General features: G+C 45.2%; 1 protein-coding gene across 2 annotated transcripts in view; it reads right to left on the bottom strand.

Annotated features, from left to right (window-relative positions):
* The window catches only part of YPEL2 (yippee like 2), a 40,395-nt gene that overhangs the window by 8,687 nt on the left and 11,106 nt on the right, over window positions 1-20,602 (bottom strand). The window contains exon 2 of one of the 2 annotated variants that reach the window (XM_064468339.1): window positions 17,431-17,743. The exons of the other annotated variant lie outside the window; for it this stretch is intronic. Within the exon in view, the coding sequence (XP_064324409.1) occupies window positions 17,431-17,547 (117 nt within the window). The 5' untranslated portion in view covers window positions 17,548-17,743. The remainder of the gene's footprint in view (window positions 1-17,430; window positions 17,744-20,602) is intronic. 2 annotated transcript variants of the gene reach the window in all.

Genomic DNA, 20,602 nt, shown 5'->3' with positions numbered 1-20,602 from the left:
GGGAATGTATGCACTGAGGGGCAATAAGCTGGGAAAGTCAAAGAGCAGCTTTTCTGGACCATTTAATCCTTTACCTTGCACCTTACCAGAAACCTTGGAATATTTAATGGTTTTCTTAAAACCTCAGCTTCTACAGATGAGCAATGACCTCAGACTAAAAACCCTTAAAAGGATGGAGGTAGAACTTTGAGAGAAAAGAGAAGTATTCATGGTTTAACAATCCTGGCCCACTAACGTTGGTTATTTGTTAAGAGTGACCCAACCATGGGGCAGCACAAACATGCTCTCCCTGTCTCACATAAAGCAATCTCCAGAGGTCCCTGCCCTTCCCAGGTTGTCCCCTTCCATCACTCCAGCCCTAGGGATGCACCACTACGCCTGCCCAATTGCTGCCTCATGACGAAGCCAAGTCGAAGCAATGCCTGAGAACCAGCAAGCCTGTGGATGGATCTGGACCGCATTTAAACAGCCACCTCCCGCCTCCTCTGCACTGGGGAGGCTGCTGCATGTTTCCGGCTAACGGTCCTAATTCCCAGAGCTGGGGTACCAACCCATTAGCCCCAGTGAGTATTTCTTGGGTGCTGCCTGGGTTAACAGCAAACAGCTCTTTAACAGCCTGTAAGATGTTCTCTCCATCATGAGTCCTGTTCACGTGAAAGGCAGAGACAGAACATTCACACACCAGCAGGAGAGAACAAAACACCTTAAAGGCACGATTTAAAACTGCCCTGACAAGAGAGCAGGTACAGCCTGTCACGGTGTTCAGGCTGGTGCCCTTCTTGGTGTCAAGGCACTCTCCAGAAGCAGTGAAGGCCCACTGGAAGATCCCCAACTGCAAGAATGTAGGCAAAAGGCTCCTTACCACAGAGCAGAGGCACCTCTGTGGGCAAAGACAATGCCACGGGGCACGCAGGCAGGGAGCCACATGTAGCAATGAAAGCTGCCTGTGAGGTCTGGATGGCAGCAAGGGCTCTGCCAGCTATAAAGTCACTGCCTGGCAAAAGAATTGACTCAGTCCTGGAGGAATAACTGTTCTTCAGAGTAATCTGAAGCCCAGTATTAGTTGCCACCCAGAGCACAGAAGAGCCACTCTGGATTCAGAGAGGATGCCTGAGGCACTTGGATATCTCTTTCACTCAGACAAAAGCAGTGCCCTGAGGAATGCCTCTTTTCTTGGGCAAGAATTAAATAGGACACATGGCTCAAACATGTTTCTGTAATTGCATTTATTAGAGAAGCTTCTTTTAATCCTTCTGCAGCACTCAAGTTCTTATTGTTACCGTCAGCTGGCTGATACGCCACATGCCAGCTAGGTCTAGCCTGACTACTACAAAACACACACTGCATTGTTTCAGCGTCCTGTGTGGTAAAGTAGGAACGGACACAAAGCTGATGCTCCCCCAGGCCAAAAAGAAGAGCCCAAGCCAGACCCAGGCACACAGCAAACAGCAGGGGCATTGGCTGTCCACGCTGCAGAAGAGAGATACCAGCCTGGAAGGATGGACTGTGGATGGGCTACAGGGATGAAGAAGCTCCCACAGCAACATGTGTGCCATCAAAGCAAAATGAAAGCAGATGAAGCTTGCTAACCATCCAGTCCTTCCCAGTAAATACTTTTCCATAAACACCAAAGTGACTACGTTTGCCAATAACAACAACCATGGGAGCAAAGTTTTTATTGGTACAGAAATAGGATTTTCCATTACTGCTGTACAAAGGCTTGTCTTTAATAAACAACAAAACCAAACCCATCAGCTTTGTGTTCGGGGCTCACTGGACACTATTCCAGCCCACTCCTAGGGGACAGCAGCATCCTTTCAGAGGTGCCCTCCCTTCCAGCTCAAGCCAGTGCTTTAGGGTATCTAAGGGCGGTCACTGCAAAAAATAAAATCACATTAATTATCTCCTGCCCAAGCAGAACTTTTCAACATATCCCTGCTTAGCTTTTAGTGCTGCTGCCTGTCTTAATATTCACCCTCCAGCTAGCTAAGGGTTTGGTAAATCATACAAAAAGAAGCAAGAAAGGTCTGGCAACCACCTCAGGTTCACCAGTGCATTTTCTCTCTTCAAGACTAAGCTGACTCTGTCTTTATAAAGGTAGCACAGGCGGGTTTTATCTGGATGCTGTAACCTCAACATTTTCTGGAGATGTTCCTCTCTTCTGGCACACCAGAAAAAATAGCACATGCTGTAATGGGCACTATGATACACAAACAGATGTTACTTTCTTTGTTTGTTTGTTTATTTTATTTAAAAAACACACAGAGAGATTTCCACAACACACTTGGTTTTCCCTGAACAGTGACAGTCAGCAGTAAGACCTACTTTGTATGCTATGCATTTTCTCTATGTAGATTTTCTTGATACACATTCCAAGGTGTATCTCACACGCATGCTTAGAAATCCAGACTTTTTATTCTCTTAAAACAACAGCTCCTGGCATCGTTTTCCAGCTGAAAGAAATGGAAAGGATTTTTTTTGTTGTTGTTTCCCACTGAAAGCCCAAGCACATATTTTCCTCTGCACTGCTAATGCTCAGTGTCTGGCTGGAAACACATCTGTATATGCCAGCAACAAAGCTCTCCCTCCCCATCCTGCCTGAGCCCTCTAAAAAAACAATACACACTTGTGAGATGTGCAATACACAACAGCTTTTTCCTCCTGGCTACTCACGTTCAAAAACCTTCCCAGCTCCTGGGTGCTCCACTCAGCATGGAGGCATCTAAAAGCTGCAGGGCTTAAAAAGTGCTGATTTGAGTACCCAGGTGGGAAACCACAAGCCTGGAGCCAGCTATTTGGCTGCAGATCCCGGCCTGCCAAGCTGTCTCTCCTTGCGGCAGAAGCTCTATGTTAAGATGCCTTTGGCAGCCACTCTGGTTTAAGAAGTTCCTATCGCCCAATTTACAGACACTCATTATGGCCCCCTCAGCTGTGCTGACTCCAAATTATATCTGTGAAACCATTATTTTTAAAAACAAATACTTGGCGGTTGGTGGTGGTGGTGGGTGGGTTTGAGGGAAATAGTTTTTTCTCCTTGTACCATATAATGGATCCAGTTTAAAGGGCAATCACACAGACTACTTAATAATCACAGTATGGGGGCAGACACAAGTCATTCCGAGTAGGAAGTTCTCAAAGTAAATTTGCTGGCAAAGAACAACAGTGCAGAACTGCAGCTCTAGTGAGAGACAGCCTGCAGGATAGGGAGTTTGGGTTTCACAGACGCTGTTAAACCAGATCTGCCGCAGAAGGAAGCGTAACACGCAGCCAGCATCTAAGTGCCAGCTCCTTTGTGGCAGACATGTTCTGCTTGCTAGAGATGGACTCGGCCTGCAAGACTCAAAGCTGAATCCTTATATATTCAACACCCACGACCTTGGGAGCTGTCGGTTTGATTTAGTCCATTTGTTATATTCTGGCCTCAATGTGAAGTGCTGAACCTACTGTTCTGTTTGCTCTGAGCAAGACACATGACTCCTTCAGAGCCTTCTTCAGTGGAGCAACAGCACACAGACAACCACAGACACAGAGAAGGGCTATGCCCCTCCATCACTCCAGTCTGTTTCACGTCCCACCTGCCTTCCCACCACCATCAGACCTTTGCACTTGCACGTTCCTGTTACTGGTGACCGCTGGAGACACAGAAGGAAATTTTTACATTCAATCAGAACAGCCAGGGAAAGGCATGAATTCTGAATGTGCTCCAAACACGCCTACACACCATACCCCTTTTCCCTAGTACCTACAGCTTCTCATTCACTGCACAGCCCACTCAGCAGTTCCACACACTGAACAGATGATAGGATTAATACCCCAAGTCTTTGTGATGGCATTTGACAATAGGCTAAGCACAAAAAGAGCTGGCTGGAATCATCTGGAAAAATGGGAAGCAGTTGCCAGGACTAAATGGCTTCATACTGATGCTTGTTCTCTGCAGACTGCAGCAGTGAAACCCCACTCTTACCTATATCCAGCTGGCAGCCTTTTAAGAAACCAATAAAACAAAAATGAAAAGGCAACTGGTCCCAAAGAATTGCAAAGGGAAAAAGGAACAGCGCCTGCCCCTCCACACTATGCTCTTGAAAGCTACAAATAATTCTCACTGCAAGGATGCAAACAGGAACAGAGAGCCCAAAGCCAGCGCCGGAGTTCAATGGTAGTCGGCACGTCCTAGGCAATGCGAAATGGTAGCATCAGGAGAAGCCAAATGACCACAGCCATCTGGACTCTTCAAAAAAGGATGTGTTTTCTGTGCTTGCTATATCCCCACAGGGACAGAGCAATTCAGTGAGTAAGAGAAACAGTATTATGAACTCCGGGGTTTAAGAGGCACTGAAGTCTGTGGGAGAAAAATTCATCCAACGATCCATTCAGAGATAGCTCTGTTATCACTTATTTCCCACCTACAGGTATAACTTTTGTTTTTAAGTTACTACAGTCATTTGCACAACACTAAGATTTATCTATTCTTGCTGCTGATTTAACCCTTAAACATGTAAGGATGAGACGTTCTCATAAAATACAGTCTGAACAGGGAGAGGAGACCTTAAGCATGACCAAAGCATGATGTCAATCCAACTGGAGTGCACCCAGGTTTACGTATAAAGATATGCTCCAAAACACAGGTTCTCCTCCCACCTCCTCTCGCAGTTAATCCCAATTCCTATCAGCTGCTATCCCACCTAACAACCAACATCACAAAGAAAGCTCTGCCTTAATGGCACCTTTCAAATCCTATTAATTAAGGCAATAATGACTTGACCAAAAAGATAAGTCCTACTATGTGTTAGAGGAACCACTGTGCCTGGTACCAGCTCTAGGTGCATGATGACTCTAAAAGGAGGTTACTTGTGAGTCACTGCATGGTGGAAAGAAAGTTGGGAGAATTTAGCTACAAAAATACCTGCTGCAGGTTCTGGGCGCTGCACTAGACAGTGCAAGCCACTCCAACCATCTACTTGCAACGAGGTAAAGTATTTCCCAAGGGAGCATGAGTTCAATTACCTGGTCCCTGTATCCACACAGCCTACAGACACCTCCTCAGGGTTCATTAATTCCACCTTGTTCTTCCTCACAGAAGGGACAGTCAATGATCAAATTAAACTGAGATTCAATTTTGCTCCGATTATGTGAGATACAGAGCCATGTCAAGGGAACGGGTTACATTATTCCACCTCGTGCACAGATGTGACCTTACCCTGTTCAAACTGCGTTCCTGAGTTTTAATTGAGTTTTAACATGGGTCCTTAATGCTATTTAAAGCTCAAAGTCGATATGGAATTAGTGGACCAAACTCATCTCAATTAATTCAGCACGGCCTTATTCCCCAGCACTTTCCGTTGCCGTGCGATTACACAGTGAATAACTGCGAGTCTGCTGTGCTTCATCCTAGGCACAGCTATATCCAAGCAGTTTGACACCGTATTTACATCTCAGGTAGTCTGTGAGAAGGAAGGTGCACAGACTGGAAAGATGAAAGATGTTACTACGTTGGGTTTTTTTTTCTGATGGGAGATGTTATTATATCCCCCATCAGAATTTTTTATTCTGCCTCCTGGCAGCAGCAGGTGTTCATTCAACCCCCCTGCTCCCAACACGCTGGACACAAACCGGGGCGAGACATGTTTCTGATAAGAGCCTTTTGTCCTAACAGGAACCAACTCAGCACTTTCACCACACAGGATAGGTGGGGAGAGACTGCAGCCAGACAGTGCAAAAGGTCTGAACACACACCCGCAAAGATGCCAGCAGGCTATTCCGCTGGCATCGCCTCTGCCTTCCGTGAAATACATTCTCTGCTGCTCAGAAAAGGCTGTATGATGATGCTGTCAGGGAAAAGGTCATTTTAATGGAGCAAATTGTCATTGACTGAAGAAGCTCATACTTCTGCTATATAGAATTTGGGGGGGGGACACACACACATCGATTCCCGCTTTATGTGCGGGAGAATCTCACCCCTTGGAGCCGTTCCACGCTGCAGAAGCAACACTGCGTGAGGTGGGTCTAAATCCTTTACCCTCTATACCACAACCAGACAAGACTGAAGGGCAGACTTCCCAAAGAGCCTGAAAGAAGTTAGCCATCACCACCAGCTGAAGTCACCTTCAGACCTACTCAAACCCACGAGAGCCCTTTAGCACGCACGCAACTCTCGCATCACAGAATCCCTGCTTTGCTCTGAAATCCAAGAGTTCCAGTGCCACATGCCAGCCTACCCCATCCTGATCCTTAAAATACTCAGCTTGGCTCAAAATTCACTCAAATTTAAGTTCTCATTGAAATTTTTTTAAATAAGAACTTAAAAGTTGGTGTTTAGGTTTTTTTTTCCCCCCCCAAGTGAGAGTCTCTCAATCTTTTCATGTTTCTGAGTCAAAACTAAGAGAAATCAGCCCTGTTCACAAGACTCCCAAAAATGCTAAAGTATCTTGATGCACAAGATGATATTCAGCACACATTCCACAGTGTTCTCTCTGTAACATCAACGCTGCTCAGAAAGATGGAAAACAAGCAGGACCGTACAGATGCCTGACCCCATCAGAAGCGAGCCATGAAACGCTGCTCTGTCCTGTTCATCGGAGCGGCTCTTGAACGCACGTCAGCACAAGATGAAGGTGACACCCATGCTCTGACGGGGTGGTGTTGCTCCCAGGCAGATAGGCAGTACAAACTGATTTAAATGGGTCAGGATCCAGAAGCAAATTCCCAGACATTAATTCATGTGTCAGTATGACTGTCCATTATCACCAGAGGGGAGAGCAAGAGATTTCTTTCAAAGGGAAATTTTATATTGCAGTTGTAGAGAAGAGATCTCTTTGGAGGCTTTGCCATTAATCAAAATCAGATTTAGGGAAATACAAATTGCCTAAAATTGATGTTTTTGTTTTTTCCTCAAGTGCAAAGATTTCTAACGTAATTTGAACCACCACGCTGCAAAGCTAAAGCCTGAGCAAAGCTCTGTAAAGCACATGAAAATTCAGGCAGTAGTTGCAAACTGCCCTGCCCCTTCTCCCTCCAATACACCCAGCAGGCTCCCCTCCAGACTTTCGACTCGGTTCAAATCCAATGCTGTTAAGTCTCATCATGTTATCGTGAGTCCTGTGCTATTCAGCTTCCTTATTAAAGCCCTGGGCTCCTGGACTCTGCTCTTATTTATTTTTAAATGTATTTCTAGCCCACAGACTTCAAAGTGAAATTTCAAAATGTGAATGCTAAAGGCACAAACAACTGAAGGCAAATAAAAAATACACCAAATTTATTACTTCTATAAAACTTCACAATATTTTGGGGCTTCTCTTGTGATTTTGATGCTCTCTGGTTGCTGCTGCTGTTGCGCTTCAAAACTTGACTTTAAGATGAAACAGGATGGAAATACTGTGGGAAACAAAGCAGATGCAGTCGCAGAGGAATTGCTTTTAAAAGTAAATACTGCAGGAGACAGAGCCCCCTCTTCTCTGCAGCCCCAGCAGGGGAGGATAGATGTGTGTAACAGCCTTGCAGCCCCATGAGAGCAGGGACCACAGGCACTGCATCAGGGAGCAGCCTCTCCCTTTCCTGTTCGGCTTCCCTCTGACAAAGGAAGAATCCATTCCTGCACTGGGCAGACCCAAGGAAGAAGGGCAGCGCAGCTTCTGCAAGCATGGATGGCTGCCCCATGCCCTCACTTCAGATCAAGGATTCAAGATCTACCACAGGCCTCACAGATAGGAAGAGAATTTAACTTTGAGGTCTTTGAGCAGGTCCAGTTTTCTTCTTGTGGGGTATGCACTTCGTCCCCAGTCCTTCCCCTGCCTGTTGGTGCCAGGGAACAAAGTGCTGTATAACGCAAATGTACAGTGCAGGTAAAACTCTCCTCTATCTCATGGGAAACCAATCTCTTTTAGGGGTAGAAAGGTTAAAAAGAGATCTAGGTTCTTCTAATGATCTCCACCAGCTTCTGGAATTACATATGTACTGACACCAGACTGCTTAATTGGGCAAAAGTAAGAGCAAGTACATTGCCTAAGGAGCATTTACAACCCAACAGGAAGATGGACCAGGGAGAAAGGGTAGGGACATGCCTCAGAGCACTCCAAATGATAAGCCAACTCAACCCACATTAAAGAGATTAAAGAGAGGAAGCCACAAATTCATGTACAAGAAAGACCACAGGTTAATTCCTGCTTGGTGACAAGTAGAAGACCACTTGCAACAGAAGACCAACATTTACCCAACATTAAACCAAGGAAAACTACCAAGGTGGGCCTGCCGGCAGAAGTGATGTTTATCCACATGAAGTGCACTGAGCTCCTCCCAGGAGCACTGCCACGAGCCCTGGAGAAGAGCAGGCCATCTCCCACACACAGTGCCTGAAAGGAGATGGTGAGCCCCACGTAGGTTGTATGATCTAGATGACACAGGATGGGAGAAGGAAATTAAAATCTCCACCTTCCAGGTCTTCATGCTGGGCCTTAGGCCATACTGCTGGTTAACCCTGATCCTCCACCTGCACAGCCTCACTCCCAACAGACACCAGCATTCCCTGATCTGCAGGACATTCAAGGGAGTTGAGATGAGCTTGGCATCATCTCTAGCGCTTAAGTCATCAGTGACATCCATCAAATGCAAACCTTTACATCTGGGCATGTAGAAGGACAATATGGAGAGAAGCACTTTGTTATTTACTGTGAAAAACTACAGAAGGTGACAACAAAGCCCAGTGGTGTCTTTCTGGATACAGAGAGATGAAAAATGCATTTTATTCTGGTGAATCTGCAATTGCTACAGCAGCAGCTGTAGGGATTTTTTTCCCCCCACTTTTGAGTGCTGCTGTCTTCTTGTAGGTTGATGCTGGCTCAAAGCATCCGACAATCAAGTAATTTTCAAAGGAGGGGTGGGGGGAGGGTAAAGCCCTTTATTTTGACATTAATTATTGCTACTGCATGGGTTTTAGAGATAAACACAAGACAGAACTGGGGTGGAAGATGGAAACTGCTAATGCAACAAGTTATTTAATTAGCAGCACAATAGTGACTGTCCATGTATCAGTGGAACGCGGCATTCCATTAATACAGCCGCTAAACTCACAATAGGGCCAGCGCTGACAATGAGAGCAGACTAGCCTTTCAGCAAAAGCAGGCCTGTCCAGGGCAGCAGCTCTTCTCTGTCCCTGGATAAGATCCACTGCAGTGACATGAAGCCACCATATGTACACCTTACTGCTGAGGAGGTTCGTCAAAAGCTACCCTTTGTTTAGTCTGTTGCCTAAATTCTGAATGTTTGGCTCTACTACGTACCAAAGAAACGTTGTGGTACTGAAATTTATTTTATTACTGTGGATGTGCCCTCTATGGAAACTGAACAAAGACGTGTTTACCAGAGGGCAGGTCCCTGGACAGCAAGCTCTCTCGGCCATGCCAGAGTACGGGACAGCCCAACCTCTTACAGATTTGAAGCAGGCCGCGTGTGTACCCATGCGTGCACTTCTTTCCAGCCTCCCCCCTCAGAGCTGGGCTGGAATAAAGGTGTTCATATTTGAGATACTCCATAAGCAGCTAAGCTTAATCTGATTTTAACTCATTCCTTCTGTGGCATTCACTGCTGAAAGGAGAGAGATCACTGGAAATCCTCAAATTCCTGGTTTCAGGTAAAGAGACTCTCAGTTTCTACCTTTGTTATTGCTACTTATTCTAACAGTTGTGACTTCCATACAAACACATTGTGTATCTTAAGAGAGGAGACTCTAGGTGGAGTTTCCTTCTGCACTTGAGCTTCAATCCTTGCCAATTTCAGTTCTGCTGGATGAGAAAGACTGTCCGGCCAAACACCTCTGAAAGGTGGATGCTGAGGCCCCTTCTCCAGGAGAGGCCAGACTTCTAGAGAGATCTGCTTCTTGCTGGCTCTGGGAAACAGCTCCCCAGAACAGATCTGAAGCGCTCTGATAGCATTTCCTGCCACTATAAAATGAGACTGCAATAGAAATTATGACAAGAAACTCCTCCTGAGAAGCCAGGGTCTTTTCCCCAAGAGGCAGTAGGTGAAAAAGCCTCGCGCAGCCCCCACACTCACATGCACTTGTGACTAAATTACAGATTAAACCAGAGGTCTCAGAGTTGAGAGGCTCCTATCTGCATTTTTCTTGCCTTGTTCTTACAGCTACAAATCAGATTAAAAGCACACACCTGCACGGGAAGTTGAGAGGGCAGTCCACCCCACCAGCAAGCCTTTGAGCCGGCTGGCATTTCCTCCTCTTCCAACTGCAAGGGCCAACAACTGAAACACCCACCGAACCCAGGAAGGCTCAGACCTGATCGACTCCATGCTCCAGTTGCTCAGGATTTGCAGCAGCCGCAGCAAAAACCCTGATGATTCACTGTCCTTCATCCCTGGCAGTTCCCTGGATAATAAATGGGAATAATATTTTATTTATGCCTAGGTCATCAATTCCAAGGCAGAGGAAGCAGCATATGAAAGGAGAGTTATTTCGATCAAGAAAGTGATGGATTAGAAAAATCCATTTTTACCCTGTCCCTCCTCCCTGACAGGGAATTCTAAACTGTTTTGAATTATTACCATTTTCCTTCTTTTTTGGAACAGAATGAAATATTTTACAATCACATAGCAATTAACTGCTGTATAAACACAATTATACAAGGAGGTAAAAATTACCTTGGGCTTTTTCTATTAAACAACCACATCCTGATGAAATAACAGGCCTGATCCTGACTGTCTTCAGATCCCATTATGGACAGTAGGGACTGAGGGAGCACAGTAACTTGTAGGGTAACCCCCAAAGGAAGCAATTACACAGGACAAAGATCTAATTTAGGTAGCTGTGCTACGGAACGGGTATTACAAATACTCATTACACAGCTCCGATTTCATATCCTGTCTTTTTCCTGCAAAGGGCATTTCTGTTTGTTTATTCCCTCTCAGATAAAGGCTTCTCAGTGCTGATGAGAGGTACTCAAATGACAGCCTTCAAGACCCGCTCCCCTCCTCCCTGCCGCAATACGGGCCAGCAACAGCAAGGGCAGCGACCGCCAATCTGTCTAGTAAAGGTGTCCTGGGGATGAGCGTGATTGCAAGGGTTCACCTCTGCCCAATCAATGCTCCATCTCCCGGTCAAGATGCTGAAGGCAAGAGGCCCCCATTTAACAACTTTGATGACACATTGTTCTACTGAGAACTGAAGTCCCCTCAGCCCACATTTAATTTTAAACTTTAATTTTTAAGCCAAGAACTACAAGATATCTTACCACAAGTTCACAGCAGTGAAGTGAGAAGTTAAAATCTCTAATGACTTCTCATGAAACTGCTTGGTTATTCATCACTTACAGCTTGAACTCTAGCAATACTTGCGATTAAGAGCAAGCTCTGAAGATACCTGGAAGTGATAATTCATTAGGGAACAAGAGCTGAAAACCAGGATCCAAAAGCTACTGGACAACTTCTAGAAATGTGCATAGGATTGATAAGCCTGATGCATAAAGAGCTAACAGCAAATAAATGAACGGAAGCTTACTGTGCAGTGCTGAGCCAGTAAGACTAAGACAGTTATGAAATGTGTTAAGATGTTACTGCTGAGCCTGAGGCTGGAACAACGAGACCAGCCCCATTTCCATTCCTAAAAAGATGCTGAAATGCTAAAGATGAAGAGAACCACAAAAATTATATATAACTGGAAAAAATAACATTGCACCATGACAAAGTTTAATCTGTTTAGCCTATCAGAAAAGTGATCAAGACTGACCTTGGTTACTGTATACCAAACCTTTTATAGGCAGAAATAGTAGGTACTATAAACCTACTCCATTAGCAAAAAGAATAAATTAATGACTGATGACATGAAGCGCAAACCAGACAAATTTAAATTTAAGTCTCTGATTTTTAGTAGTAAGCATGATTAACTACTGGAAAAAAATGACCAAGGGGAGCAGTGAATTTTCCCTCCTGAAGCCTTCAAATCAAGACAAAATGCTTTCCCAGAAAGACATGCTGCAATCACTATGAAATCTGCTGGCCCATGCTGTAGAGGAGGTCAGATGTGATGATATGATAGCTCCTCCTGGACTTAAGAATTCATTACCATGAAGCTGGGAACTTAAATTCATACTTGGGAAGAAACAAGGTCTACTTTTAAAGCAAGAAGAAACCCCATGTAATGAAAAATGGTAAGAACTTTACCCATGAATATGAAACACTCGCCTCCCATCCCCCACCCCACCCCCCAGTTTTTCCTACGAAGGAAATGCAGGATTTTCACTTGACCAGTCCTGGACACTTACTAAATGTGTCTTTTTCCATTAGATTACAATTTTGAAACAGCCACATCATAATTTTAGGATTACTGTTTTAGCTTGTGCGCATGCTCTCCCCCACCCAGCAAATAACTTAATGTCTTCAAGGCGAACTGACTTACAAATACCAGCTGGTCCATGAGAAGCAAAGCGCTAAGAACATTACCCGCTGCCTTCCCCACATACTCAGAAAGAAAGAAGGAAAAACCCCAAAGTCCAACAATTGCTGCTTACTTCACCTACACATGGTGCACCAAATGCTTTGAAATAGCTGAATTCATCCACAGCTTCTCTGAAAGCTGGCACTAATACTGAAAATCCTTTTAAGATCCCCCAGTTCAACACGGAACAAAGTCTGATGCTTTCAGCATGCCATAAAGTTCGCTAAGAGGCTGGTGTACCAACAAGCCCAAGCTCTAGCAGTCTGCTACCCAGGGAAGCAGCTAGGCTGCAATGTTTGGGAGCAAGGCTTGCTTATAAACCTTGCAACTCCTGCCAAAGAAGACAGGGAAGAGCTTCTAAGTGTTCCCCAGCTAACAATCCATGCCCAGCTGAGAATGTCAGGCACACGCAAGCTCTTTATTTTTATTAAATTCTCAATGCTGGAGGAACTGCAGCCTTGCGTGTTGAAGGATTTCACATTCATGTTCAGCAAGGGTCCCATGCAGACATCAAAAGAAAACGTTAAACTTCTCGGCAAGCCTCAGGCTAACTTCAGAGGATACATCACTGCATAATGTTTAGCAGTTGGATCACAGTAATTCATGAAAAAAAGAAACTGCAGGACGCCCACAAAACATTCCCTACATAGTTCTATAATCAGGGACATTTCTGCTGAATTACTGTTCACATAGCAAAAAAGTCAGCAACCAAGACACTGACGCGGCTGTGTTTGGCCTGTATCTTTCTGCTCTCCTTCCCATCCTTTTTTACTGGACACCAGGTACGTATGAATTCAAACAGAAAAGGCTGACAAGGAATTTGAATAGCATAGAGTAGGTAGAAAACAGAACCACATCTGCCACTTTGGGAAAGAGAAAAGGTGCTATTTTCACTGTTGAATGTCTATTATGTTAGCTGTTCCCTCGGGCCCTGCTAGAAAATTATGCGGAAGGCACATTTCTCAAGAAAAGCCCCTCCGTCTCCTTCCTGGAGAGGTTTTGCCACCATTGATTACTGAATATGTATTTTTCTTAAACATTCCAAAAACTATGGTGTGTTGTGCCTGGGAAGGATATATGTAACAACAAGTATCTTTCACTTATTTTTTGGCAATTGGAAGGCACTGAAATATGCTTTTTAACTACAGTCGCCTGGCATGGTATTTCTGTTTTTACAGTAAAGCCAAAGAGGATTAGGACACACTGTACTAATTCATAAGAGCAGACAGTACCTTCTCCAAAGCTTTATCTTCCAAGGGGACTGGACAAAACAGCAGCATTTCAATTGTACAGGTGGGGAAAGGAGGAACAGAAGACATTAAGTGACTTACTCAAGGTCGCACAGGAATCCATTTCAGGGCAAGGTTGAGTTCCCAAAGTCTCAGTCCACTTAGGCATTGGAAAAAGCAATGAAAGAAGAGTACGTACTAAATTTGGCACAGATTTTTAAATGATGCATTGCTACAAGGGAACAAGAACCGCCACTCATGCTAACCCAAACACCAAAAGGAACCTATAAAGAAAAACTACTCACTCACTCCACCCAATCTATCTGATCACCTTATATTTCCCAAGTCACTAAAACCTTTCTTGGCCAGACGATCCAACCCACAATTTAGATCTTATTACAAATCTGACATACTAAACCACTTTCTCCCCTTGCAGCTGCAGAAGATAAAAGGCCGAGTAAGCAAGCAACATTTGGGTAACTGGCTTCATGTAACAGCTTCAGATTTTCTTAAAAGCCTGGGCATTGATTATTTTCTTTAAATAGGAATGGCTTATTGAGGAACCTTCTACCCATTTTAACGCACAAGGCTCTCCTTAAGTAGAAAAAAAAGCAAAAACTGCACTGCCAAGGCATATTTGTCAAAGAGTTTCAGACACCCAGTCCTGGCAAAACACTTTGAAGTCAGAGTAAGTTAACACTGGTGCCAAAGGGCTAAGAGGGGAAACTTGGAGGTGAAGAGGAAATAAAGTATGGACTAACACAGAACAATGCTGGGATTCAGCTCCAGCTTGCGTTTCAGCCAACGGCATGAGCCAATGCTGCAATTTGTATGTATCCAAAGGAGCTAAAAAGCTCATGACATGCAAAGCAGCACAGCTCTCATGTGGCTTCTGCACAACTTGGGGCAAAAGGAGTAGAGGAATTAATTTCATCAAGCCAAACCACCAACACCCTGCTGTTACATAAAAGCCTGTTTTCTGGGGAATGTTTCCAAAGATGGTGTCATTTGGGCTGCCTTGATTAAAGTGACATAGTCAGGTTCAAGATGGGATACGCTGCAGACCGAGAAACACTCTGGTTTGACAAAATCTCCCACTCCCTTTTCAATCCTCACAGCACTTGTTTCTTCCTTCCGTTTGCCACATTTTCATATGGAAAACAAGCACGGCAATTGCACTGCCTGGTTCTCAGATGCTAATATAAGGCAGTGATGAAAGAACTGCAGAAGACCTCAGGGAGATTGTTAAAACCTAACTCAAACAGATAAAAAGATGACTATTTAAGTTTGCCTGGGAAAGTTTCTACACATATTGGAAACCCCTTGAGGCAGGGACTGCCCTTCTGTTCTCAGTGTAATAGCCAGTTGTACAAATTATGATTGCACCATTACTTTTATAAGGTTTTCAATTATACAAAGAATGTGTCTTATTAAGGGTTATAACTCTGAGAAATAAAACCTAAAACCCCAACCTTTTTGCATTCAAGTTGCATGACCCACTAGCGCTCCACCAGCGACGCGGTCCCAACACTATTATAAATTTACATGACAGTCTACAACGCACTTTTAGAAGGAGCAGATACAAGCACCACAGCACACTGTGGTTAATACTTCCATGATTCAATACACACAGCATCACATTGTGATTTCATACCTTCCTTCCCGTGCCCACATTTTAGCAGTCAGCATTCTTGGGCAGTTACTGCATGCCTCGATGGCTAGAAGCTCAAATTCCAAACAGTCTGCAGCACTGGCGTTGCCCTGCTGGAAGCTACTTACCTGCAAAGCTGGCTGCATTGCACAGCGAACCAGGAGCATGGACATGGAACAAGGAGGGGAAGGAAGTGTCAAAGGTGAAACCACTGGGCATGCATAGCCTTGCATTTTCCCTGGCTGGGGACCAGCCATGTCAAAAAAAGCAGAGCACAAATTCCAATCCACCATAAAAACAATAAGTAAAACAAGTCTCCTTCTTTATTCAGTAAAGCATATTGTTTTCCAACACAAAATCCATCTGGTAACAACTTTCCCAATGAAAAGGCAGGGGAGTGGCTACCCCATTTTACAGATATCTCAGCTGAGCACAGGAGCCTGAAGTCACACAGCTGGTCCAAGAGGTTGAATGTATTTTACATCCAGGCCTAGCCACAGACTGCTGTTTACATTTACATTTCAAAACTTCTTTCTGTTGAGGAAATGTGCAACCTGCTCCTCTTTAAAAGCCTGAGGCTTTGGAGCCCTCAAGGACAGCTCTGCTAAGAACCACTGCAATTGTACCAGAACAAGAGGAGCCCCCAGGAGGCCCAGAATGACTCACAAGTGATAGCCTGATAGGAAGTCTAGCCATTCAGAAATTTCGAAAGCCAAAATTGTAGGAGTCTGCAATCACCATTATTCATACCAGAATACTTAAATTCAATTTTTTTGGCACAGAGACAGCATCACAGAGGTGCGAATCAACCTGGCCCATGCAACAACCAAGAGAAAAAGGAAGGAGACAGCCTCCAGCGGAAGAAGACAGGTCTGAGCACCCAACACAGAGAATCCAAAAGGACCCCCACAGCTGCTGAGGTGTCAGCACCCTGTAAAGACAGATGCCCTTGGTGCAAGGTGACACAGCCTAATCTTATCTGTGCAAGCAGGAAAGGGGGAAGCACTATGTACTTTCTAACGGGCAGAGCACCTCCGTCCCTTGTTATCCTGGCCTTTCTCTCAAGGCTGCTCCAAGAAGCTGAACTGGTCTAAGTTGCACGTGAGCACACACACACAGAGCTCGCAGCGCAATTTCCTGTCATCTCAGCTAATAAATCTTATGGTGGGTCTGCTTTTTCTGAACACAAATTTTATAAGCTGAATAAACTTTATGGAACAGTCGATTGCCAAAGCAGTCAAAACCTGGAAACTTGATGCCTGACTACAGCCAGGCACTGCAAGCTCAAATAGATGCTCTAAGAAAGTTTAGTTTTCGCACTTCAGAAAGAGTTCCTTTTACTGGCCTGCTCCCTCTGCAACAAAGGCCCCTGACTTATTGGCTCTGAAAACTTAAAAGCTTTAGCTTACCCTCAAGACCCTTTCCCTTGCAATCAACAGATCAGAAGACAGGACACAATCCTTCCATCCTCCCCAGCTCAGAGCACGTCCTACCAGCCCTCCATCCCTCCCTTGTTTTTTTCACTGCAAAGTGTCTCGTTAATAGACTGGCAAAATCAGGTGTGTCTGAGCAACAACTCATCAACCTTTGGAAAGCTGTATTATATTTTGGTAGAAGCATCAGAGAACCTTCCCTTAAGTGGGGGCTTTAGTGTAGCTGCTGGGTACAGCTCCCAGTTTAACAGAGAACATCTCTAGACACTTCACCTCCAAATCATGATCATGCAACAACCCTTCGGCTATGCTGACAAGCATGTACGCGAACAAGTATTGGGACGGTAATTTACACAGTCCTAGCCATCAGCGCAGTGTTACAGCTGGAAATGACAGGGAGGAGACGGTATCGTGGGAAGAGACAGATCACCTGTAAGCACTCCAGAGGCCTGAATTTGGAAATCTGTCCCCTACAGCTATTTCCAAGATCACTTAAAACAAAGCCGGCAGATCACAAGCAGATCCTTTAGGCTGAGGGCCCATTTTCCAAGCAAAAACTGCAGTATCAGTTAAGGCCAGGCACTTCCACAGCAACTGACCTGCAGTGCGAGCGAACGCACCCTTCCGCTCCCTGGGGAGGAGGCATCCGCCCAGCACCTGCGGGTGAGGTCATGGACGTACCTTGGAAATGAGCTCATCATGGTTGGCAAGATGAGCCCTGCAGTGAATGCAGCTGTAGGTCCTGTGGCACGAAGGCAGATATGCCTGGAAAGTCTTGGACCTTGTCATCTTCACCATTGGAGCCACTGAGCGCTGCGTGAACTCTGGGGTGGCCCAGGAGGCACTCCCGCAGGATGGGTCGCACGGGAAACACCGGAAGACACAGGTAAAGGCCGTGGTTTGGCAGGTGATGGGTGTGGGGCAGGCTCCACACGCTGGTGACCGCTTCAGAGGAAGAGATTCAGGCAGAGGGAGTGGGGGACTTCACGCAAACCTATGTTCAAAAAAGAACAGACAGAACACTCAGCTCACATAGGTGACCATGGTCTCCTAGCCCACAGGACGATCTAGCCTTTGGCCAGGAGAGCGGAGCAGAGTCAGAGCAGCCAGGAGGCGGGTGTGCCGTCTGTGGATTAGATCATGGAGGACAGAGTTTTATTCACAGCTCAGCCACTGACTTGCTGACTGCCCTCACATCTTCCTGCTCATTATCTACCATCTTCATATTGCTCCAATGCTCGCAATCTCTAGTCATTCTTCCAACACTTAATGGATTTGGCAGTGACTACAGAGCCACAAAGATGCTAGCTAAAAAGATTATTTTCATCAGGCCTAGTCTCCTAAACACCTCTGGGGAACTGCACACGTTAAGGTCCAACTTTGCACCAGCCCTTGGAGAAGCCAGGCTCTGTTAGCTAGAGGGAAGGTCGGGACCCAGAGTCAGCCCTGCGGCTGCTTGCCCTGTGTGACTCACTGATGCAACTCCCCGGAAAAGCTGGGAGCTGGACGTGGGTTTCCTCAGTCACCAGGAAAGTACAGGAGTCACCAAACCAGTTCTCCTCTCCATTCTGCCCTAGTCTCCACATGGGAAATGGAGGATTAATTCATCATACTCTCCTTTATAACTCCCTGCAAGCTGTGAAGGTAGAAGCTACTCTATAAACTGCACTCTAGAATTATTTTTTTTCCTTCCACTCAGAACATCTGACAGCAGTCAAAGCAAGGAGCAGCCTCCAAAGGCTATTCTTGATAGCAAGAGACAGTTAAAAATCCTATTCAGGATGAAACGCCTTTTTACAATCTGACATCATCTGACAACCTGCAAGGCAGCTCAAGTCTGGGTCTTTTTTTGTTGGCAGAAATCAGTTTTTCAGATCCCACATCTATAAGCCTCACCAGCTACAAATGTTTCTTCTGAGGATGGAAGAAGCAAAAAGGATAAAGGAAGCAGCTCCCCTCCCTCCCTGATACATGGCGTGCATGCATGCTCTAGAAATTAATCGTGAACTCTGGCTGCTCCTCCCATAGGATTTTCCTTTCCATAAAACATGTGATTCTGTTCACTTTCTAAGTCTGCACTTTGTGTAGCAAATACTGGAACGATACCAACACCCCCCAAAAAATAAAAAGACCAAGAAATAAGAAACCCACACCTGACCTGCAATGGAAGTTTCTGAAGTGGACAAAACAGAAAAGTACAAAAGCCTAAGAGCTGGTCTCTAAGCTGGTACCAGTAACTTGCCTGGATGATAGCTGTTAAGCTTCCAGGTTAGAATAAAGCTAGCCCAGGTCACTACACTGCTAAAATAGCTCCCCAAAATTTGTGTGTTAAGCTGGCTCTGCTGCTGCTCAGGAGGACGTGTCTTCCCCGACGGAGCACCAGCCACACACCTGGTTCAAGGTACGCTGCAGAGAATGGATGGTCTGGGGCTATTCTAAGCAAATATAGGGAAACCCTCAAAACAGCAGGATGGAAATCAGAAAGTCAATTGGGGAACTGAAGGCAAGGCCCAAGAAAATTGTTGTAGGAGGCAGTCCTGCAGAACTCATAAGCATCCCATTTAGATTATCTCTTTTGCCCAGTGTTAGCATCAGTCAGAAGTATCTTACTGTGACAAAACTGTCCAAGCCATACTGAGAACAACAACAAAAATCAGAATCCATTACTGCTGTCTGCTGGAAAGCGTGATCACTGTCAGACAGGGAGATCTGCAAAAAACCCTCATCACTTAGCTACCAAAGCGCCATTTATGGAAACCCATCTTCAACACTTCTGCTCCTAAGTCTTCTTGTCATTGTTGAAAAAGAAGATTCCAGGTATCCAAGTTGCTTTAGCATTTCTGAAAGCATTACCCACTGAACCTACTGCCAGCTGGACAGTCCCTGAAAGCTGGGCACACTATCTGCACGCTTTCCAGCGAACAGTTCTTACAAGTGCTACACTGGAGGGTTGTCATGGGCTCACATGGGCATCACTTGGTGCAGTCAAAGGTTCATTTTATTATGACCACGCACCATGTTCAACAGGAGGCAGAAGCCAGTAAGACAACAGGCTATACTTTTTTTTTTTAATCTGAAAAAGAAAACTTTTCTTCTGCTCTCCAGAAGGCAGATCCCTTACATTCAAATGGGAAAAAAAGAGTCTTACTCATCTGCAAACTGCTGATAAAGCATATCTACCACAATCATAATAGTCAGCACTTACATAGCACTTTTCATCCTTAAAGCTCTTTGCAAACACTAACTAATCAGATTAACCTTTCCCAATTAAAGTTACAGTGAGAGCTTTGGAAGACCCATCCTGACACAGAAGGGCTCACTTTCCAGCTTGTTAGGAACTAAACCTGCTCTTGCTCAGCCAAAAAGGGCCTTGCCAGGAATTTATCTGGCCAACCTGTAGCTAAGCAGACTGCCTGTGCATTCTTAGGTGCGTAGCTGCATCTCTGGATTTCAGCAAGATCTTTACGCTAATTGCGGAACAGAAACAGAATCGCAGAATGACAAAATCGGGCAGTCTTCACCTGCATCCTGCCCCAGTTCTCCATGTGCACCAGAACTGCATCAAAACCGAGTTAGTTTTGCATTAGATAGCATTGTTTTCCCCTCCAAGGTGAGGGCCACCTTGAGGATTGAACTCTTAGGTTTGCTACAGGGCAGAAACAAGATGCAAAACCAAGAGGAATCCCTTCCTTACTTTCTGCTGATTAGATATAAGTAACACATCCCAGTTGTCCTGAACTAAGAAAGTGCCAACCTTTACAGTCACAAGACAACAGAACCATCCCCAAATTCCAAGCCCCTGATTCAGCAGCTGATACGCTATATCCCAGCCGTAACAGATCTCACAGCCTGG

Source organism: Phalacrocorax carbo, chromosome 17 (genome assembly GCF_963921805.1).
Source record: "Phalacrocorax carbo chromosome 17, bPhaCar2.1, whole genome shotgun sequence".
NCBI lineage: Eukaryota > Metazoa > Chordata > Aves > Suliformes > Phalacrocoracidae > Phalacrocorax > Phalacrocorax carbo.
This window is presented reverse-complemented; position numbering and strand designations above follow the sequence as displayed.